The sequence below is a fragment of the Ambystoma mexicanum genome, chromosome 5q, assembly GCF_040938575.1.
Source record: "Ambystoma mexicanum isolate Mex_15411 chromosome 5q, UKY_AmexF1_1, whole genome shotgun sequence".
NCBI lineage: Eukaryota > Metazoa > Chordata > Amphibia > Caudata > Ambystomatidae > Ambystoma > Ambystoma mexicanum.
Genome location: NC_090933.1, coordinates 729,556,651 through 729,574,734, shown reverse-complemented (window position 1 = coordinate 729,574,734; position 18,084 = coordinate 729,556,651). Strand labels below are relative to the sequence as shown.

Sequence of the window (18,084 nt, the reverse complement as noted above, 5' to 3'; positions counted from 1 at the left end):
GGGCATGGGTTATATTGTCAGGTCACACGGTGCACAGAAGGGCTCCCAAATTAAAGCTGCAGTGCAGAATAGAGCAGAACACCAGCAAACACTACTTTCCAGTCCGCAGGCTTAGTATGCGGTGTCCGTCACCATGGTGGCCAGCACAAACTGACTCACCAGATGTCCACTGTCCATTAAGAGTCCATGCATGTTAAAAATAGGACTCGTGTTTTTGTGTGGCAAAATGCAGATTGGAATTAATTAGAAGTATTAAGTGTGGATGACTACAGGACCCAGATAACATTAGTAGGAGTGAAATATGGATATAATGAATTAAAATTGTTTGTATATAAAAATGCTTCGTTTTTCCTTGGGCTAGGCCTCAAGGTTTGTAAAAGTCTGCAGAGCTGCAGTATGTTTTTGCATAGCTAGCAAAATGTAGAACAGCATGCTCTGACGAAACCGCTGACAATGAAGAAAGAAGGCTTTGGAGCATCCCTATTATGGAATAAGGACAAATTGGGATGAAGCCATGATCCAGGTCCAGTGACAACACAACAGCAAGCCAGGCCTTTATAAACCCCTGCCTGAAACCACTTTGAAAAGAAAGGAACGGGGAGAGGGACAGGAGAAGACCGTTCAGGCAGCAGAGTCCTTTGCTAACATCCTCCTTTTGTAAAATTTGAACTGGTGATCCTTACAAGATCGCTGTTGTTTTACCTTATTTCCCTAGACTGGTGTATTCATTCTGCTGTGAGTGTAATTTTTGACATCCTTACAATTAAGAACAGGTAATCCCTACTGTCTGCCTCAAACCTGGTTTTTCAGTGAAGGCATAAAGGGTGTAAGCTTAGCTACTTTATTCCTTCCGGAAGTGTTTCTACTTGAATGTTTCGTGAAGGTGGGTTCCAGCGATATTAGGATGTCTGCCTGTTTTACTCTCTCTCTCACTCTCTCACTCTCTCACTCTCTCACTCTCTCACTCTCTCACTCTCTCACTCTCTCACTCTCTCACTCTCTCACTCTCTCACTCTCTCACTCTCTCACTCTCTCACTCTCTCACTCTCTCTCACCACCTCCCCACTATTATCTGAGTGGCGGTGTACCCAAGGTCTGATAAGTTAAAGCGCTTTTGTTCTGAGTTACCAGGTTATGTGTTGGGTAGGTTTGTGATGGGACTAAAGCGGAATGCTTAGTTGTATCTTGATTAATGTTGATGTAACGGAAAGGCATCTGGTAGCTGTGTGTGTACAGGGAAAGATGATGGGTTTTAGAAGAAGTTGGTTGGGGACACGAGGGGTAGATACACAAGTGCCACATGTGGGCGAGTTGAGGAGTTGGCTCTGGCTGGTATTGAGGTGATTGGGGAATTCCACTGAGCGGAATATGGCAGTTTGATGGACGTTTGCTGTGTTTGAGTCACTTAAAGTTTTGTGGCATCTAGTCACCTAGATGTGCTTATATTACCAGTGGCTTTGCTGGCATGGTGTATATGGGTTCCTCTAATTTTGATAGAATTTTTTCTTCACTTGTATGATATTGGTGCCAATAGGTGTAAGGTTGCTTAAGGATTTGGTGCTCTTCTTTTGCTGGTGTCAGTTGAATAACCTGTTTTTATTTCCCGGGGTGAACTTGTGTGCTCAAGTGATTAGGCATAGAGTTTCCAGTTTGGTTGCTATGATTCCATGAGAAGGAGGATCCTCTGCCATTTCCGATTGAACCTTGGTACTGTTACTAGAACATTGTTCAAGGGGATTGGGTCCTCCGACGTATTCCATATCTGACAGGTAATGTCCACAGCTCTGCTACTTCGGCAAATTTTCGGCGTCTGCTTCCTGCGTCGATGACTTCGATGCGCCGTCCCCGAGGACCTCCTCCGACGGCTGACGTCACCCGATGTGATAAGTAGGACGCACGACGCCCATAGCCTCAGTTCTGCTTTTTCCGCGAAAATGTTCACTTCGTGAATCTCGGTACGCCTCGACTCTTTGGAGTTTGTTGTAGTCTTCTCGGTTCCTTTGAACCGGTTTGGTTTTTGTGGAAACCTGTTCGTGAAACGATGTCTAGCTCTTCTTCCACCCCGCGTCCGGGCTTCAAGAAATGCGGGGACTGTGGGTCCAAGATGTCGATCACGGACTCACACAACGCCTGCCTCTGGTTCCTCGGGGAGGCCCACGATACGGACGACTGTGTTGACTGCCAGACGCTCACGGCCAAGGCCTTGCGGGAGCGCAAGAAGAAGTTGTCGGTAGGTCGGGTGTCTAAGCCCCGGAAGTCGAGGTCTACGGGGCTTTCAACGGATGACTCGAGAGGCGACTCTCCGCGTCATCGTCGGAAGTCCAGTGGGTCTCCTTCCAGGAGTCGGTCTCGCCACTCCTCTGCCTCTTCGCGGCATTCCCGGAAGCGGCGGCATCTGTCGCCTTCCCCGTCCTCTTCCGAGGACTCCGCCCGTCGGCGGGTCGCTTATCCCACCATGCAAGCGACACTGGAGGAATGGGCTTTCTTCGGGAACAAAATGTTGGCGATTCTCGAATCGCAGGGCACCGGTCCGTCCGCGCCTCCGAGTGGGGTGAGTCGGCACCGGTCAAGAGACAACGCCCGTACGCCTTCGGGGTCGGGTGGTCGGCACGGCTCGCGGGAGAGGTCCCGCTCGGACAAGGGTAGCCGTTCTCACCATGCCCGTTCCAGGTCCTGGTCCTCGACGTGCTCCAGACTGCGTGATTCTGTGCCGTCTTCGAGGAAGATGTCAACGCCTGTGGCGCCGAGGTAGTCGACAATCTCTCTCTCGAGGCTCCGCCTCCGAGTGGGTCGTCGACGTTGTCGGCACCTAGGTCGTCGAAAGACACGCTTGGAGCTCTGGCTTCCAGGCCTGTGTCGACGCCGTCGATGCTGGCGGCACTGCAGCTGACGTCGACGCCGATTCTCTCGGCGCCGACTCGTTCAGCGCCCTCGACGCCTTTCAAGGCGGTGGTGTCGGAGGGGCCCCGTGGTACGGGGTTAGCCCCTAGAAAGGCTCTGGCTAAGGTTAGGCATAGTTTGGTCCCCAGGTGTCTTCCTCTCATCGCCTGGAGTACATTTCAGAGGGTGATGAAGGCTCTGATGAAGGCTTGGTTCCGGTGCCAGATGAGCTTCTCTCGGGCCATAGCCAGTTTGATGACCTGAGCGAGTCACTGCATGACGCCAGTGGACTGGACACCTCTCTGGAGGTGGAGTTTTGTAGGCCGGAGCCTGGCACTCATGCCGATTCTTCGTACCGGCGCCTTATGTCTCGGGTCACCGAGTACTTGGGCTGGTCGGCTCCCCCAGGGGAGTTTGTTCAGTATGATCTCACGGACATCCTTGATCTTGGTCCCCCCACTGACCCGGTACTGCCGTTTCATATGGCTCTGCAGAGAAGGGTGGCGGCGGCTTGGACTGCTCCGGAGAGTCTCTCGGCAGTGGGCAAGTCTTTGTCGCAAAAATACCGTCCAGCCAGTAGCGACCCCTGCTACTTGTCCAGGCACCCCACTCCGGAGAGTTTGGTGGTGCAGGGGGCTACGGCCCCGGCAAAGCAGGCGTCGTACCCTACCAAAGTGTTTTCTTATGGCGCTTCAGGCAGCCAACTCCATATGTGCCTTGTCTCGTTTCACACACACTCTGTGGAACTGTGTTGCATTAGCGGCTGAACATATTCCCGAAGTGGACGAACGGGATGGTTTCCTTGCTATGGTTCAGTATGGCAAGGATACCATGTGTGAGGCCGTTTAGTCGGGTTTGGACATGGCAGATTGTGTCAGCCGGTCCATGGCGGCGAGCACCGTAATACGCAGGTTTGTGTGGTTGCGGAAGTCTGGGTTCACTCCTTATGTGCAGTCCCGGCTCCTCAACATGCCCTTTGACGGTGAACATCTTTTTGGCAGCAAGGCTGACGAGAGCCTTGAGAGGTTGCAGACCTCCAAAGCTGCAGCAAAGTCGTTGGGCGCTGCAGTTCGACAACCTCCACCTTTTCGTCTTAGGGGACAACAATGGAGGGGAGGTTCCTTTCGCTATTACTCATCCTTCAGTAAAGCGAGAGGAGCTGTCAGTCAGAGGCCACCGTAAGAGTGCCAGAGGTGGAAAATGGGGTACTCGAGGTGCCAAGGCCGCTCGGGCAGTTGCCTCGTTGCCTTCAGGCAACGCCGCAGCCGCTACCACTCAGTCATGAGGCCAGGTCCCATGGTTCGCAGGTTGGGGGAAGGCTGGCGCAGCATCTTGTAGAGTGGTGTGCCATTACTTCAGATGTGTGGGTTCTGGAGATCATAACCCACGGCTACTGTCTTCCCTTTCGGCAGAGGCCTCGCGACAATCCACCTGGGAACCTCTCTTTGAAGAGTCCAGATCCGCTCCTTGCGCAGGAAATTCACGCCCTACTGGAGAAAGGCGCCATAGAACTGGTGCCTGTAGCGGAGAGGAACAAGGGATGGTATTCCCCCTTTTTTGATTTCGAAGAAAGACGGGGGATTGAGACCCATCATGGACTTGCGCGGTTTGAACAAACTCCTCAGGAAGGACAAGTTCAAGATGGTTACTCTTTCTCAAGTCCTCCAGGCCCTCCAACTTCAGGACTGGTTGGTGTGTCTCGACCTCAAGGACGCTTACTTCCATGTGCCGATCCATCCCAAGCACAAGAAGTACCTGAGGTTCGAGGTTGGCGACTCGAACTTTCAGTTTCGGGTCCTGCCGTTCGGATTGACCTCCACCCCGAGGGTTTTCACCAAGCTCATGGTGGTGGTGGCAGCTCATCTCAGGAAAGGGGGGATTCACGTCTACCCCTACCTGGATGATTGGTTGATCAGGGGGAGCTCTCCCGAGCAAGTCCTGGATCATCTGTCCGTCACCTGCCGCTCCCTTCACAGGCTGGGCTTCTCCCTCAATTTAAAGAAGTCCCATTTGACGCCAACACAGCGGCTCCAGTACATCAGAGCAGTGCTCGAAACATCCCCGGGGCTGTGTTTTCCTCCCCAGGTGAGGGCTCTTCACATTCAGCAGATGGTGCACAAGTTTCAACTTGGCCAGACTCCCAGTGTCCGAGTTCTCAAGACTGCTCGGCCTCATGGCATCCTGCATTCTTCTGGTGCCAGAGGCCAGGTTGCTGATGAGATCTTTGCAATGGGCACTCAAGCTCCAGTGGTCTCAGTCCTCCGGCAGGATATCGGACCCTGTTCAGGTGCCGCCCTCGGTCGCCCAGGACCTTCTGTGGTGGGCCGTCGAAGGCAATCTGATGAAGGGGGGCCCCATTTTGGCTGCCCTGGCCGGAGGTGACGATCTTGACGGACGCATCCCTCACGGGATGGGGAGCTCATGCCAACGAGTTGACAGTCAGCGGTTGTTGGTCTCCGTCGGAGTCCAGACTCCATATCAATCTGTTGGAGCTGAGGGCCGTCAGGCTAGCCCTGAAGGCTTTTCTGCCGACTGTGCGAGGAAAGAGTGTCCTGATTCTAACGGACAACACAGTGGCCATGCACTACCTCAACAAAAAGGGGGGGCAGGGTCACTTTCTCTGTGCAGGGAGGCGATGCAGCTCGAGTTCTGGGCCATCCAGCAGGAAGTTTCGATCTCTGCTGTTCATCTGGCCGGAGATGACAACGAGACGGCGGACGCTCTGAGCAGGCAGAGCACGATCTCTCATGAGTGGGAGCTGGCTCAGATTCTCCTGGAGATCTTCGCCCTCAAGTGGATCTCTTCGCCTCCAGTGTCAACCGGAAGTGCGAAAGGTTCTGCTCGTGGGAATTTCCTCCAAAAGGAGCCTTAGACACGTTCGTGGTGGAGTGGTCATTCCCACAGCTGTATGCGTTTCCTCCAGTCCCCGTCATCCCGCAAGTACTGCGGAGGTTACGGAGGTTCGGTTCTCGCATGATCCTCATTGCTCCGGCGTGGGCCCGGAGGACGTGGTACCCGGACCTTCTCGACTTGTCCATCTGCCCTCCACGTCGTCTTCCCTACCGAGACGATCTGCTCTCACGGGACGTGGGTCAGGTTCTCCATCCAGAGGTCGGATCCCTCAACCTTCACGCTTGGCTTCTGAAAGGTTGAGGTATAAGGATTGGGACCTCCCTGAAGACGTGATGGAGGTGTTGCTCTCGGCCAGGCGGCCGTCAACAAAGTCTCTGTACCGTTGGCGGAAGTTCTGCGACTGGTGCAGAGTTAAGAATGTGGATCCTTTTGAGTGTGACATTCCTATGATTCTGTCTTTTTTGCTTTCCTTGGCCCACAGGGGCTTGCAAGTGGGGACCATTAAAGGTTACCTGGCGGCGCTGTCCATATTTAAGCCCTCGTCTGAAGAATGTTCCTATTTTAAGATTCCTTTAATTTCTCAGTTTTTGAAAGGGCTCACTAATGTGTTCCCTCCATCACCTTTTCTGGTGCCGGGTTGGGATTTGAACCTTGTTCTTAAGTTTCTTGTGGGTGCTCCGTTTGAGCCTTTGCATTCTTGCCCTTTGAGACTATTAACTCTGAAAACTGTGTTTTTGGTTGCGGTTACTTCCGCTGGCAGAGTGAGTGAGTTACAGGCACTTTCAGTTAAGCCACCCTTCACTGTGTTTCATAAGGACAGGGTTGTCCTTAGAGTGCGTCCTTCCTTTCTTCCGAAGGTGGTTTCGGAATTCCATTTGAGCCAGAAGGTTGTTCTTCCGGCGTTCTATCCTCCTCCACATCCTGGTAAGGAAGAGGAGAGGCTCCATAGGCTTGATCCTAGGAGAGCGTTGAGCTTTTATATTTCGCGCATGTTGCGGGTCGGAGTGGACGATCAACTTTTCATTGGTCACGCTGGAAAGCGTTTGGGACGAAACAGACTTTGTCTCGTTGGATTATTTTAGCTATCTCCGAGTGTTACCGCCTGGCGGGTAAGGACCCTCCGGCTGGCTTGCGGGCCCATTCTACCAGGGGAGTGGCTGCGTCTACTGCCCTGCAGAGGGGTGTTCCTATTAGTCACATCTGTGATGCAGCCACCTGGGCTTCGGTACATACTTTTGTACGTCACTACTCCCTCGATTCCATCCAAGGGCAGGATCTGGCCTTTGGCAAGGCAGTCCTTTATTCCGCACTTGATTGGGCATGCTAAATTTGTGTTCCAAATTCTTTTCCCACCTCCTTGCTTGATACTGCTTTGGGAGTCTGTCATAGATATGGAATACGTCGGAGGACCCAATCCCCTCGAAGAACAAGTTACTCTCTTACCTGGTAATGTTCTTTCGATGGGATGGTCCGACGACGTATTCCATATCGCTCCCTCCCTACCTTCCCGGCTGCAGAATTTCTTATGCGATTGCAGCTTGCGGTCCGCAAGGCCTTGTGTGTCTGACATGCAGAAAACCGGTGTCACACGTTCTGGGGGAAAAAACTACAACTGAGGCTACGGGGCGTTGTGCGTCCTACTTATCACATCGGGTGACATCGAAGGAGGTCCTCGGAGACGGCGCATCGACGTCATCGACGAAGACGCCGAAAATTTTCCAAAGCAGCACAGCTGTGGACATTACCCGGCATAGATATGGAATACGTCGTCGGACCATCCCATCGAAAGAATGTTACCATGTAAGAGAGTAACTTGTTCTTCTCAATGGTAGTGTGTGAATTTCCCTCTGCCCTGAAAGGCACTATAGGGGTTTGAGGTGAATCCTACTTTTGATCTGGAGCCTTTAGTGTGCAGAGCCCCACGGTGTTCATCTAAGAGTTCATGTGCAAAAGGCATGCCATGAGAGGTCTGGTTTGTTGTTTGTGAATTTGTAAGAATGTGTAAACTATCATCTGCATAGTTGAAGCATGTGATTCCCGGGTTGTTGTTAATATCCAATGGCAGGATCATGTATTTGTTCAAGAGAAGAGTTAAGAGGCTGGATCCTAAAGATGGTGCAAAAGTAAGGTTATCAGAACATGATCTGAAAGACTGTCTAAGTTGTTGTTCCTGATATTTCGGTCAGGAATTAGGTGATTTTAGTGTAGGGCATTCCCTTTACTCTGTCATCTCAGGTCAATATTGGAATTCGCACAGTGGAAGTTACTGGGTGTCAGGATTTCCCTCTGACCACTTTGAGTGCCTGAAAGATAGCAGAGCTTGCTTTTGAATGGATTGTGCCCTCCAACGTATTCCACATCTTTGAAATGTTGGACATTTTTCAGCAGAAGGCGTCCTGTGGGGTCGATGTCCCTCGAAGGCCTCCGTCGAGGGTGACATCACCGGATGTTATAAATAGGGCGCACGGCGCCTGTAGCCTCGGTTCCGTTTTTTCCGCAAATGTGTTTGCTTCGAGAACTCGGCGCGCCTCATGTATTCCTCATGAATATGTCTTGTTCGACTCGTCCAACTCCGTGGTCTGGCTTTAAGACTTTGCGAGCTCATTCCACTAGGGAAGTTGCTACTTCCACAGTCCTACAGCGGGGAGTTCCTATTAGGAATATTTGTGACACAGCAACATGGGCTTCTATCCACACCTTCGTCGAACATTACTCCCTGGATACCCTCCATGGTCAAGATATGGCCTTTGGTAAAGCGGTTCTTTATTCTGCCATCTGATTGAGCATTCTAAATTATTTTCCCACCTCCATTTTCTGGTACTGCTTTGGGAGTCTGTCAAAGATTTGGAATGCGTTAGAGGACACAATCCATTCGAAGAACAAGTTACTTACCAACTGGTAGGGTTCTTTTGACTGGATGTTCCTCCAACGTATTCTACATCGCCTTCCCAGCCTTCCCCTGTGGAGAATTTCTTATGTTATTCCAGCTTACGTTCCCTGTGCAGTCAAGCAGGCATTGGGCCTTATTATAATGTTGGCGTTTCCGATATGAACGGTGCCGGTAAGGCACCGGCACTGTTCATACTGTACCGCCGAATTAAGAGTTCTGCTAGCTGGTGCCTGACCGCCCCTGGCGGGCTGTGCGGCACACGTGAGCAGAACTCGTAATTGCACCGGCACTGTTATCAACGGTGCCGGTGGAACCATGCTCTCCACCCCATTCTGCCCTATGCGGCAGAATGGGGATCGCGAGCCCGGCATTACCGGCCCATTCAACTTGAAATGGGCCGGTTATTGCCCAAACGCGGGTGGTGCCGGTAGTGAGTTTGGCGGTAGCCGTGCCTGTAAAACGGGCACGGCTAAGGCCAAACTCGTAATGAGGCCCATTGTATCGAGCATGTCACACATTCTGGAGGAAAAAACATACTGAGGCTACGGGTGCCGTACGTCCTATTTATAACATCCAGTGACGTCACCCTCGACGGAGGTCTTCGAGGGACTTCGACCCGGAGCCATCGATGCAGGACGCCGTCTGCCGAAAGATTTACGAAGTAACACAGCTGTGGCCTTTACATGTCAAAGATGTGGAATACGTTGGAGGAACATCCAGTCGAAAGAATATTACCAGTTGGTAACTAACTTCTTTCCTAAACAATGGCATGCTCCCAGAAATGGACATTCATTGTACCCTCTTTCTTTTGCTGACTTTCTGTTGAATCCTTTGTCTCTTGTCCTGTTGCTTCCTGTCTTCTCTTGTTACATTCTTTTTAAATGCTTACCCTTTTTATGTTTCTTCTGTTTTGCTGCTACCTCTCATTTAGTCTAAGGCTATATTTGCCGCAATTTCATATTGCGGCCACTACATCAGTTACTGTCGCTTTACTGCCACAAAATCTTTCTCTGTTGCCACCTCTGTTTCTGTGATATGACCTTGCTCACATTGTCTCTCAGCTGCACAATAAGCCGCTTATACATAGTATGCAACAAATATAACCTCCAAATGAGATGCAACTATTGCATTTCATCATTCATTTTACATGTCATTGCTCCAGATAAAATGTTGAGGTTGTGAGTATTTTACTCCCTATTTTTAAACTTTGAGCGTAAATGCAATTTCAAGGGAGTATGAGTTTTCCCCTTTGCAAGCGAGTACAAAGTATGTGACATCCTGCGTGCAAAAAGCTAACCATTTGGAAATGATTCTCATGTGTCGGGCCACATTGTGACAGAAAAGCAGATATTTCACAATTGACAGATCAAGCACAGAGTGAATCAGCACCCTCTCACCAATGGAACAGATGTGCACCTAAGCGTTTGGCTTACTCTTCATGCACAGAATGTCATGGTCAAATGTTTGTTGGACAGTTAGCATTAGATCCTTCAGAAGTCCGTAAATTATTTAGAAGTTGACGAAAGTCTGCATGAGCCACAACATAAAGTTACATTCTTATCTGGATTACCTCTTCCAGGGCATGTCTTGCTTAGTTGCTATTTCAGTTGCAAATGAAACAATTTTTTTTTTTTGTACAATGCTCGCACTGGCTGGAGTGTCGGGTTTTGAATGTTAGGTTTGTAGTCTTGAAGATTGAAAGATGCTGCGAACCCTGCGATTGGTGTAATGACAATCACTCAAGTGCGAGCAAGGGCCTTGCTGCCGCTAACCAATGCTCCAAGTTAAGGTTAGTGGATGTTTACACTAGACATTTCATACTCCTCTGCGCTTCATATATGGTTTTGAGGTGCAAGTATTTTACTCCCTTTTTATAATTGGTGTTAATTAAATTAAGAGTAAACCTGATTTGCCTACAATAGTGTAAAATGTTTGTGACGGCAAACAAAACGTGACAAAATGTGAAAATGAATAGAGTACATTAGCAATAACAGAGTTGTGTAGCAAATATGACTAGCTTCAAACAATGTATTACATTTGTAGAAAACCTTCTCCAACATCTAATACACCACATATATGCATCTTGATGATAAATGCAGGAACTTTGAAAAGTACTTCTCCAGCATCGGATCTTTCATGGATTCACATGCTGTGAATATTCCCTGTCGCCAGGCTGGGTACCTTGGTCATTTTAACTTAGCGTTTTCCTATGGAAAACTTTGACACTTCAGTGTCCTATCGGGTGCTTTAGCCACCACCAATAGGACGTAGGGTATAAATAGCCCCGCACCGTGGCTTCCCTTCAGATTTCAACTGACTCCAAAATGTTGGGATCACCTCGTGCTTGTTGTGGTTTTTTGCACGTGCTTGTGCTATTGGATTTTGCGATGTCTTCAGGAACGAAGAAGTCTCTGTTCCGGCCCTGTGCGACTATCGGGCTGAAGGTGTATGAGGGGGACGGGGGTAAAGGCAATAGAGGCAGTCCATATGCCCATCACTGCTGATTCTTGCTAGATCTGTAAAGGGTTTTCGCAGACGACGCTTCAGGACCGCAATCAGCGGTTGGTGTATTGGCCTAATGAGGGTACCTTCCCTGCCTCAAGAGGTGGGGTCGGGTCGTAGCCTGGCGTCCGAGAGGCCTGTTTAAGTGGCGGATCATCGCTGCGTGGCATTGGCTGAGCCTCCGGCTAAGAAGGCTCATCCTGCCCTTGGGTCTCAGGTCGAGAAGAGTGGTCGCCCCGAGTAAACACCTGTCGAAAGGGGTGTCTTCATCCCAAGCATGGTCAGTCGAACCATGCCCGAGAAGTCGGCGTCGCAGGTGAAGGCCAACGAGGACTCGTCATAGAAACACTCCTCTTCAGAGAGTCTAAGCTCCTGTCCAGTGGGGCCAGGCAGGCGGGATCGCCTGGTAAATCTACCTGACTAAGTCATCGTCGACGGGAGTCCCATCATTGACTGTTTCTCTGCCAGCTCCGGTGCTGTCGTCAACAGTTGTGTCATCGGCGACGACAGGGTTTGATAAAGGTCTGATGTGCTTGTCGTTGAGGATGGATACGGACAGCTTGCTGCCGACGAGTGGTGCGTGGCAGTCCTCTGCTTTTGACTCTGACACTCCTCTTCTACATCAAGAGACTGCTGCTTTTTCGGTGTCGTCGAAGGTGGAGGATCCAGTGTTGGCTCCGTCGGCCCTGGGCCTGCAGTGTGTTGGTCCTTCGTCGATGGGTTTGGGGGCTGGTCTGTCCAGTTACCAGCTGTTGTATCCGCAGGCGATGTCTCTCCAGGTCCTGTCTACGCTGCAATCCTTGTTGGGCCAGCTGGATTCCAGGTTGCCTCCTCTGAATGTGATTCCGGTGGGGCCTGTCGACGCTGCAGGTGTTCCACCGCGTTCGTCGGCTGGGTTGCCGGTGCCTGTGCCGGGGAGTGAAGATCGTCCACGTTCCCATCCTGAAGAGGGTGAGCTGCTGGACTCTGATTCAGACAATGTGCCTAGGGAGACCATGTCTACTGGCTCTTCGTCGCCGTCGAGGGATCCGGTGTGGGATTCGGACGGTGAGGTGGAGCAGCCTCGTAGTCCGGCACAACCGTCTCCTCCCGATGTTGGGGCGTTCCACGCCATGATGGCGAAGGCATGTGTGGAATTTGGGTTGGCTCCCGAGAAAGAGCGGAAAGAATGCTTCCTGTTTGAGCACATGGGCAAGAGACGGAAAGCTGTGTTCTCCGTGCCTATACTGGTCCACGTGTGGCAGGAGAGCCTGCACACGATGAGACATCCCTTCTCTGAACCAGCTGTCAAAGGGAGGCTGGAGAAGATGGTTAAGGCCCCGGACTCTACTCCGAAGTGCTTAGTGTCGCTGCCCACGCCTGAGTCGGTGGCGGCGGCGGCTAGCTGTAAAGTCAGGAGTCGGCACAAGTGTGTTACCCCTCCGGACAGTGATGCCAAGAGACAGGATGCCTTCGGGAAAAAGGTTTTGACTGTTGGGGTGACGACGGTGAAAACGGCCAATTAGTTGGCGATCATGGCTCGCTATGATAGTGAGATGTGGCATCGGCTAGCGAGTCTGTTGGAACATCTGCCGGAGGAACACCATAAAGCTGCTATGCTGTTGGTACGCGAAGGGGAGGAGGCGTCCAGTCATAGTATTAACATTGTTTTTAAACAGATCAACCGCAGCGTTGTGCTGCGTCGACAAGACTGGCTTAAGTGTACAGACTTTGGCCTGGAGGGGCATTATAAGGTTCTGGACATGCCCTGTTAGGGGGAGCAGTTGTTTGGGGAGAAAATTGATGAGGCCCACAAGGGTATGAAGGAGGACTCTGAGACTGCTTAATCGTTGGGAGCTTTGCAGAGTGGGTGCTCTTTTCGCTCCTTTCGTCAGTTCCGTGGGGCGTCGGGGAAATGCCCGGTTTACTTCCTCCAGAGACCGGGGGTATGGTCGATCAGGTTACCTCCTCCAGGGTTATAGGAGGTCTGGGCAGTCGGCACAGAAGAGTATGGACTTTCAGGCCTCCAGGAAAAGAGGTGCGAAGGCCTTTTCCTCCGAGGGGAGACCGGCTAAGCCACAGCAATGTCTATCTTCAGGAAAATCTGCTGGGGGCCAGGGTTGCACTGCACGTGGACGAGTGGTGCAAGATTACGTCGGACCGTTGGGTGTTGGACACAGTGTGTCTGGGCCACTCGCTGGAGTTCAAGTGTTCCCCAGTTCCCATTCCTCCAGTGTATACCGTGCAACCGCACCTTCACATCCTGCGGCACAAGGTTGTACTTACGCTACAGAAAGGGGCTATAGAATTGGTTCCGGTGGCTGAGAAAGGCCAAGGGGTTTATTCCCGTTACTTTGTGGCGAAGAAACCCAACTGCAAGTGGCGACCCAATCTGGATATTCGGGCGTTGAACAAGACTCTGCAACGCCTGAAGTTCAAGATGCTCACGCTTCAGGAAGTCATTCGGTCTGTACAGCCGGATGAGTTTCTGGCCTTGTTGGTTTTACAGGATGCATATTTTCACATTCCCATGCGTTGACGGCACCGCAGGTTTCTGCGCTTTGTCGTAGAAGATTACCAGTTTTGGGTGCTCACGTTCAGGTTAAAGTAGTCTCCCAGGACGTTTACAAAATGTTTGGCGGCGTGGCTTCGACGGGAAGGTAATCACGTCTACCCATACCTGGACGACTGACCGGTACGCGGTTCATGGCCAGGGGAGGCGCAGGGAAGTCTCGGTGCTACCATGCAGCTGTTGCAACAGCTAGGCTTCGCAGTGAACTTCGAGAAGTCCTTTCTGTCGCCTTCCAAGGACTTGGTGTTTCTGGGGGCAGAGTTTCAGACTAATCTGGGACTTGTTAGGCCCTCAGGCGAGAGGGTTATGAAGCTCCGAAGCTCCAGCAAAGGGCGGCAGAGTGGAGGATCGGTGCAAGGGTGTCGGTCCAGACCTACATGTCACTGCTGGGGGGGGGGGGTCATGTCGTCTTGCATTACGCTGGTGAAAAACTGTTGTCTCTTCATGAGGCCGGTGCAGGAGTTACTCACCGACTGGTTGGGTCAGAGTCGCGGCTCGTGGTCAGACAAGGTGGTGATCGACGGCGGTCTGGTGGAAGCTCTTCGATGGTGGCAGTGCTCGGACAATCTGGTTTGGGGCATGCCGTTGCTGGAACCGGAGTTCCAATTTACAATTGTGGCAGATGCCTCTCAGACAGGATGGGGGCGCATCTCAAGGGTTCACAGGTTCATAGCCTGTGGTCTCTGGTGCAGATTCGGTTCCACATCATTGTACTTGAGTGGAGAGCGGTACATTGGACCCTGAAATCGTTTCTGCCGCGCATACGCGGTTCGGTGGTGAGGGTGTTGACTGAGAATACCACCACAATGTTTTATCTCAGGAAACAGGGGGGGGGGCATGCATTCCAGGGTGCTGTCGAAAGAAGCACAAGAACTTTGGCATTGGGCTCTGTCGCACGACATTGGCATTGTGGCGTTTCATCTGCCGGGAGTGTTGAATGTGCAGGCAGACGCGCTCAGCAGGGATGTAGGCCAGCTCTATGAATGGCAGCTGAAGGAGCAACAGGTGTCCATGATCTGCCAGAAATGGGGCCGTCCTCCGTTGCATCTCTTTGCAACGAGAGAGAACAAACAGTGCAAGGAGTTTGCCAGCAAGTGGGCTCACCCTGAGTCTCTAGGGGATGCGTTCTCGTTCCCGTGGACAGACCGGTTCTCTTATGCATTTCCTCAGTTTCCGCTCATTCGACGGACCCTCCAGTGGATTCCCTGCTGGGCCAGGCAGCCGTGGTTCTCGATCTCCTTCATCTGTCCGTAGCGGAGCCGATTCAGTTGGAAGTGACGGCGGACCTTCTGTCTCAGGACAAGGGCGCTGTTTGGCACCACGATCCAGGATCTCTCGGCCAGACGGCTTGGCTCCTGACTTCTCCGAGTTTGGCCTGCTAAAACTTTCTGGTGACTGTCGGCACATTTTGGAGGCGTCAAGAGCTCCGTCCACAAATGTCTCCTATGCGTGTAAATGGAAAAGATTTTGTGTGGTGTAAGGGCCAGCCTGGGGTGGACCCTTTGAACATTTCACCGGAGCAAGTTCTGTCCTACTTGTTGCAGTTGGCGCAAAAGGGTCTGGCGTTATCCTCCATAAAGATACACTTGGCAGCAATTTTAAGATTTACTCAGAGGCGGCATGCATCGCCTCTGTTTAGTGATAGTCTCATCAAGCATTTCTTGAAGGGGTGGTTTCGTACTTTTTCTCGTCAAGAAGTTTCCGCCGGTGCGGAGCCTTAATGTGGTTCTGTCAGGTCTGATGAGACCGCCGTTTGAACCAATGTCGTAGACCCCTTTGCAGTTTTTGTCTTGGATGTTTGTTTTTCTGGTGGCCAATACTTCAGCCAGAAGGATGTCCGAGTTGCAAGCTTTGGTTGTGGACCCCCTATACTTGAGGTTCTTCAAGGACAAGGTGGTGTAGGCTACTAATCCGCACTTTTGGTATAAAGTGTCAACCACATTTCATAAACTCTCTTCTATTGTGTTGCCCTCGTTCTTTGCTTCAGCCTCCATGACTGCAGAGCGGGCTTTGCATTCGCTGGATGCGAAGAGGGCATTGAAGTTTTATTTGAATCGTACCCAGGAGTTCAGACTTTCTAAACGGCTGTTTGTGGCTTATGGACTGTCCCTCAAGGGACTGGCTTATGGACTGTCCCTCAAGGGACGGGCAATCTCCAGCAAGGGCTTTCTCGTTGGGTGTCATCTGCTATATTGTTCTGCCACATTAAAGCTGGGAAGCCTTTGGAGAGGAATCTGAGGGTACACTCGACGAGGTCTACAGCTTTGTCGGCGGCTTTATGGTCGGGGATTCCGCTGGTGGACATTTGCCAGGCAGCCGCCTGGGCGGTGCCGCATACCTTTACTCGACATTACTGTCTGGAGCAGCAGCATGGTGAGGATGTGCAGGTGGGACGGGCGGTCCTGCAAAGCCTGTTTCAATAAGGTAAGCCCTGCAGCTTTGGGGTATTTGTTTCAACTTGATCACTGGATGGGTTTCTTTGTCTCATGTATGTGATTCTGTTTCTATATTGGTTTGCATTTACACTCTGCCATGCATGTTGGGTACTGCTATGTAATCTATTCACAGCATGTGAATCCATGAAAGATCCAATGCTGGAGAAGGGATTAGTTTCTGACCTGTAACTCCATTTCTCCAGTGTTGGTATCTTTCATGCATTCACAAGCGCCTGCCGGCCGCCCCTGCATGCAAACCTGGTTCGGGTTGCCTCTACTTTGGAGGTTAAAATCTGAAGGGAAGCCGTGGGGGTGGGGCTATTTATACCTTACGTCCTATTGGTGGTGGCTAAAGCACCCAAAAAGGACATTGATAGGACACTGAAGTGTCGATGTTTTCCAAAGGAAAACGCTAAGTTAAAATGACCGAGGTTCCCAGCCTGACGACGGGGAATATTCACAGCATGTGAATCCATTAAAGATACCAACGCTGGAGAAATGGAGTTACAAATCCCTTTTGTTTAATGCAACCATTCATTAACTTAAAGCATTTGTTTGCTACATTGGTTACTTCCCAATTGTAACTACAGTTTCTATCTTATTACTGATCGGACCATAACATGCTAGGAAAATAAATATGCATGCATAATGCTCCTCCATGTATCTACGGGCACACAACCCAGAAGTTGAACAAAAGAAACCCCTTGTTATCACACTGTGTGTGCTGTTTTTCTGAAAGTCTAAATGCACACAGATCAAAGAGCAAATGTCTTGTTTTTAGACTACCTCTCTACAGCATGCAATTTCATCCAGGCACATAGAAATCTGTTCTGGTTTCTGTCAAGCGACCTGATCTTTGCATTGCCCTATGCTCTCAACTAGTGCTTAAATGAAACGCACATAAAAAAGGTGTCGTATTTGCAGTATTTTATTGCGTTAAAAGGCCATCTATGACGCTTACCTGGAAGTTTGCATGTACTCTACATGTTTACTATTGCACCTTACATGTAAATTCCCAGACGGCTAGTTCATGTCAGATAGGTGTATATTGGTATGACACCAATTGGCTTTGGAGCTAAAAGTAGCATCTTGCAGCTGTTGGTGTCATGTTAACCAGACTCTTCGAGGCCCTATCCTGGAGGGAATCGCTCCCAGGAATTTTGAACCATGCATCTAGTCTTTTAGTAGGATCTTGTGATCAATTTGTGCAAGGTAGCTTGGATGTCCAAGTAGGATGAGTGCAATGGTTGAGTCTGTGTTCTTTAGGATGTTCCATATTGGGAGCAATGTGGATTCTGTTTCTGGTCTGCTTGATTATGTGTTTTAACTCATGGAGTAGGTGGTTGTTTCAATTTATTGGCAAAGCTGTTGTCAGAAAAATTTCTCGAGGATTTTGGCAATGAATGGTGTGTGGAATTTGGGCAATAGTTTGCCTGGATGACTGGGACCTTTGTTTGATGAAGGCTTTGTTGAATGTTGAGGACTGTTTACTTGCTCAGTGGAGGTGTTGAGCTGGGCTAGAAAGGTCAGTGGTAGTCCAGGTTGGTTAGTTACTATGTAGGTGTTCAGGGTGTGGTGGGAGAACGCAGGCCTTCAGGATAGCCTGCTAGTTTGCAGGAGTTCACCGTTTAGAGAAAATCTTGTATGGTGAATGGGTGAAAGGCAACTACTGTTGGGGTGTGGGGTTCTGTGATGATCTGTAATGGTATGGTTTGGTTGGGCCTTTTTACTGGTGGTCTTGGATTTCGATATTATAATTTTCTTTATTTGCTGAAGTGTGCCTCAATGGAGTCATTGCATAGGTGTTGATGCCAGGTTGCAGCCTTTTGAGTTCCTAGATGATTTTGAAGTATTGTTTCTGACAGTGTTTATCCGACTGATTCTTCTTAAGTGTAGAGAAGCCCCTCAACGCTCTCACCAGAAAAAATGCAACTCACTAGGGAAAAAAGCCCTGCACACCTCTTGCAAAGACG

General features: G+C 50.5%; 1 protein-coding gene across 3 annotated transcripts in view; it reads left to right on the top strand.

Moving 5' to 3' along the window:
- The window catches only part of UBE2W (ubiquitin conjugating enzyme E2 W), a 508,430-nt gene that overhangs the window by 103,244 nt on the left and 387,102 nt on the right, over positions 1 to 18,084 (top strand). The window contains exon 1 of one of the 3 annotated variants that reach the window (XM_069621214.1): positions 10,306 to 10,412. The exons of the other annotated variants lie outside the window; for them this stretch is intronic. Coding sequence (XP_069477315.1) covers positions 10,398 to 10,412 — 15 coding nt within the window. The 5' untranslated portion in view covers positions 10,306 to 10,397. Of the gene's footprint in view, positions 1 to 10,305; positions 10,413 to 18,084 lie in introns of those variants that run through there. 3 annotated transcript variants of the gene reach the window in all.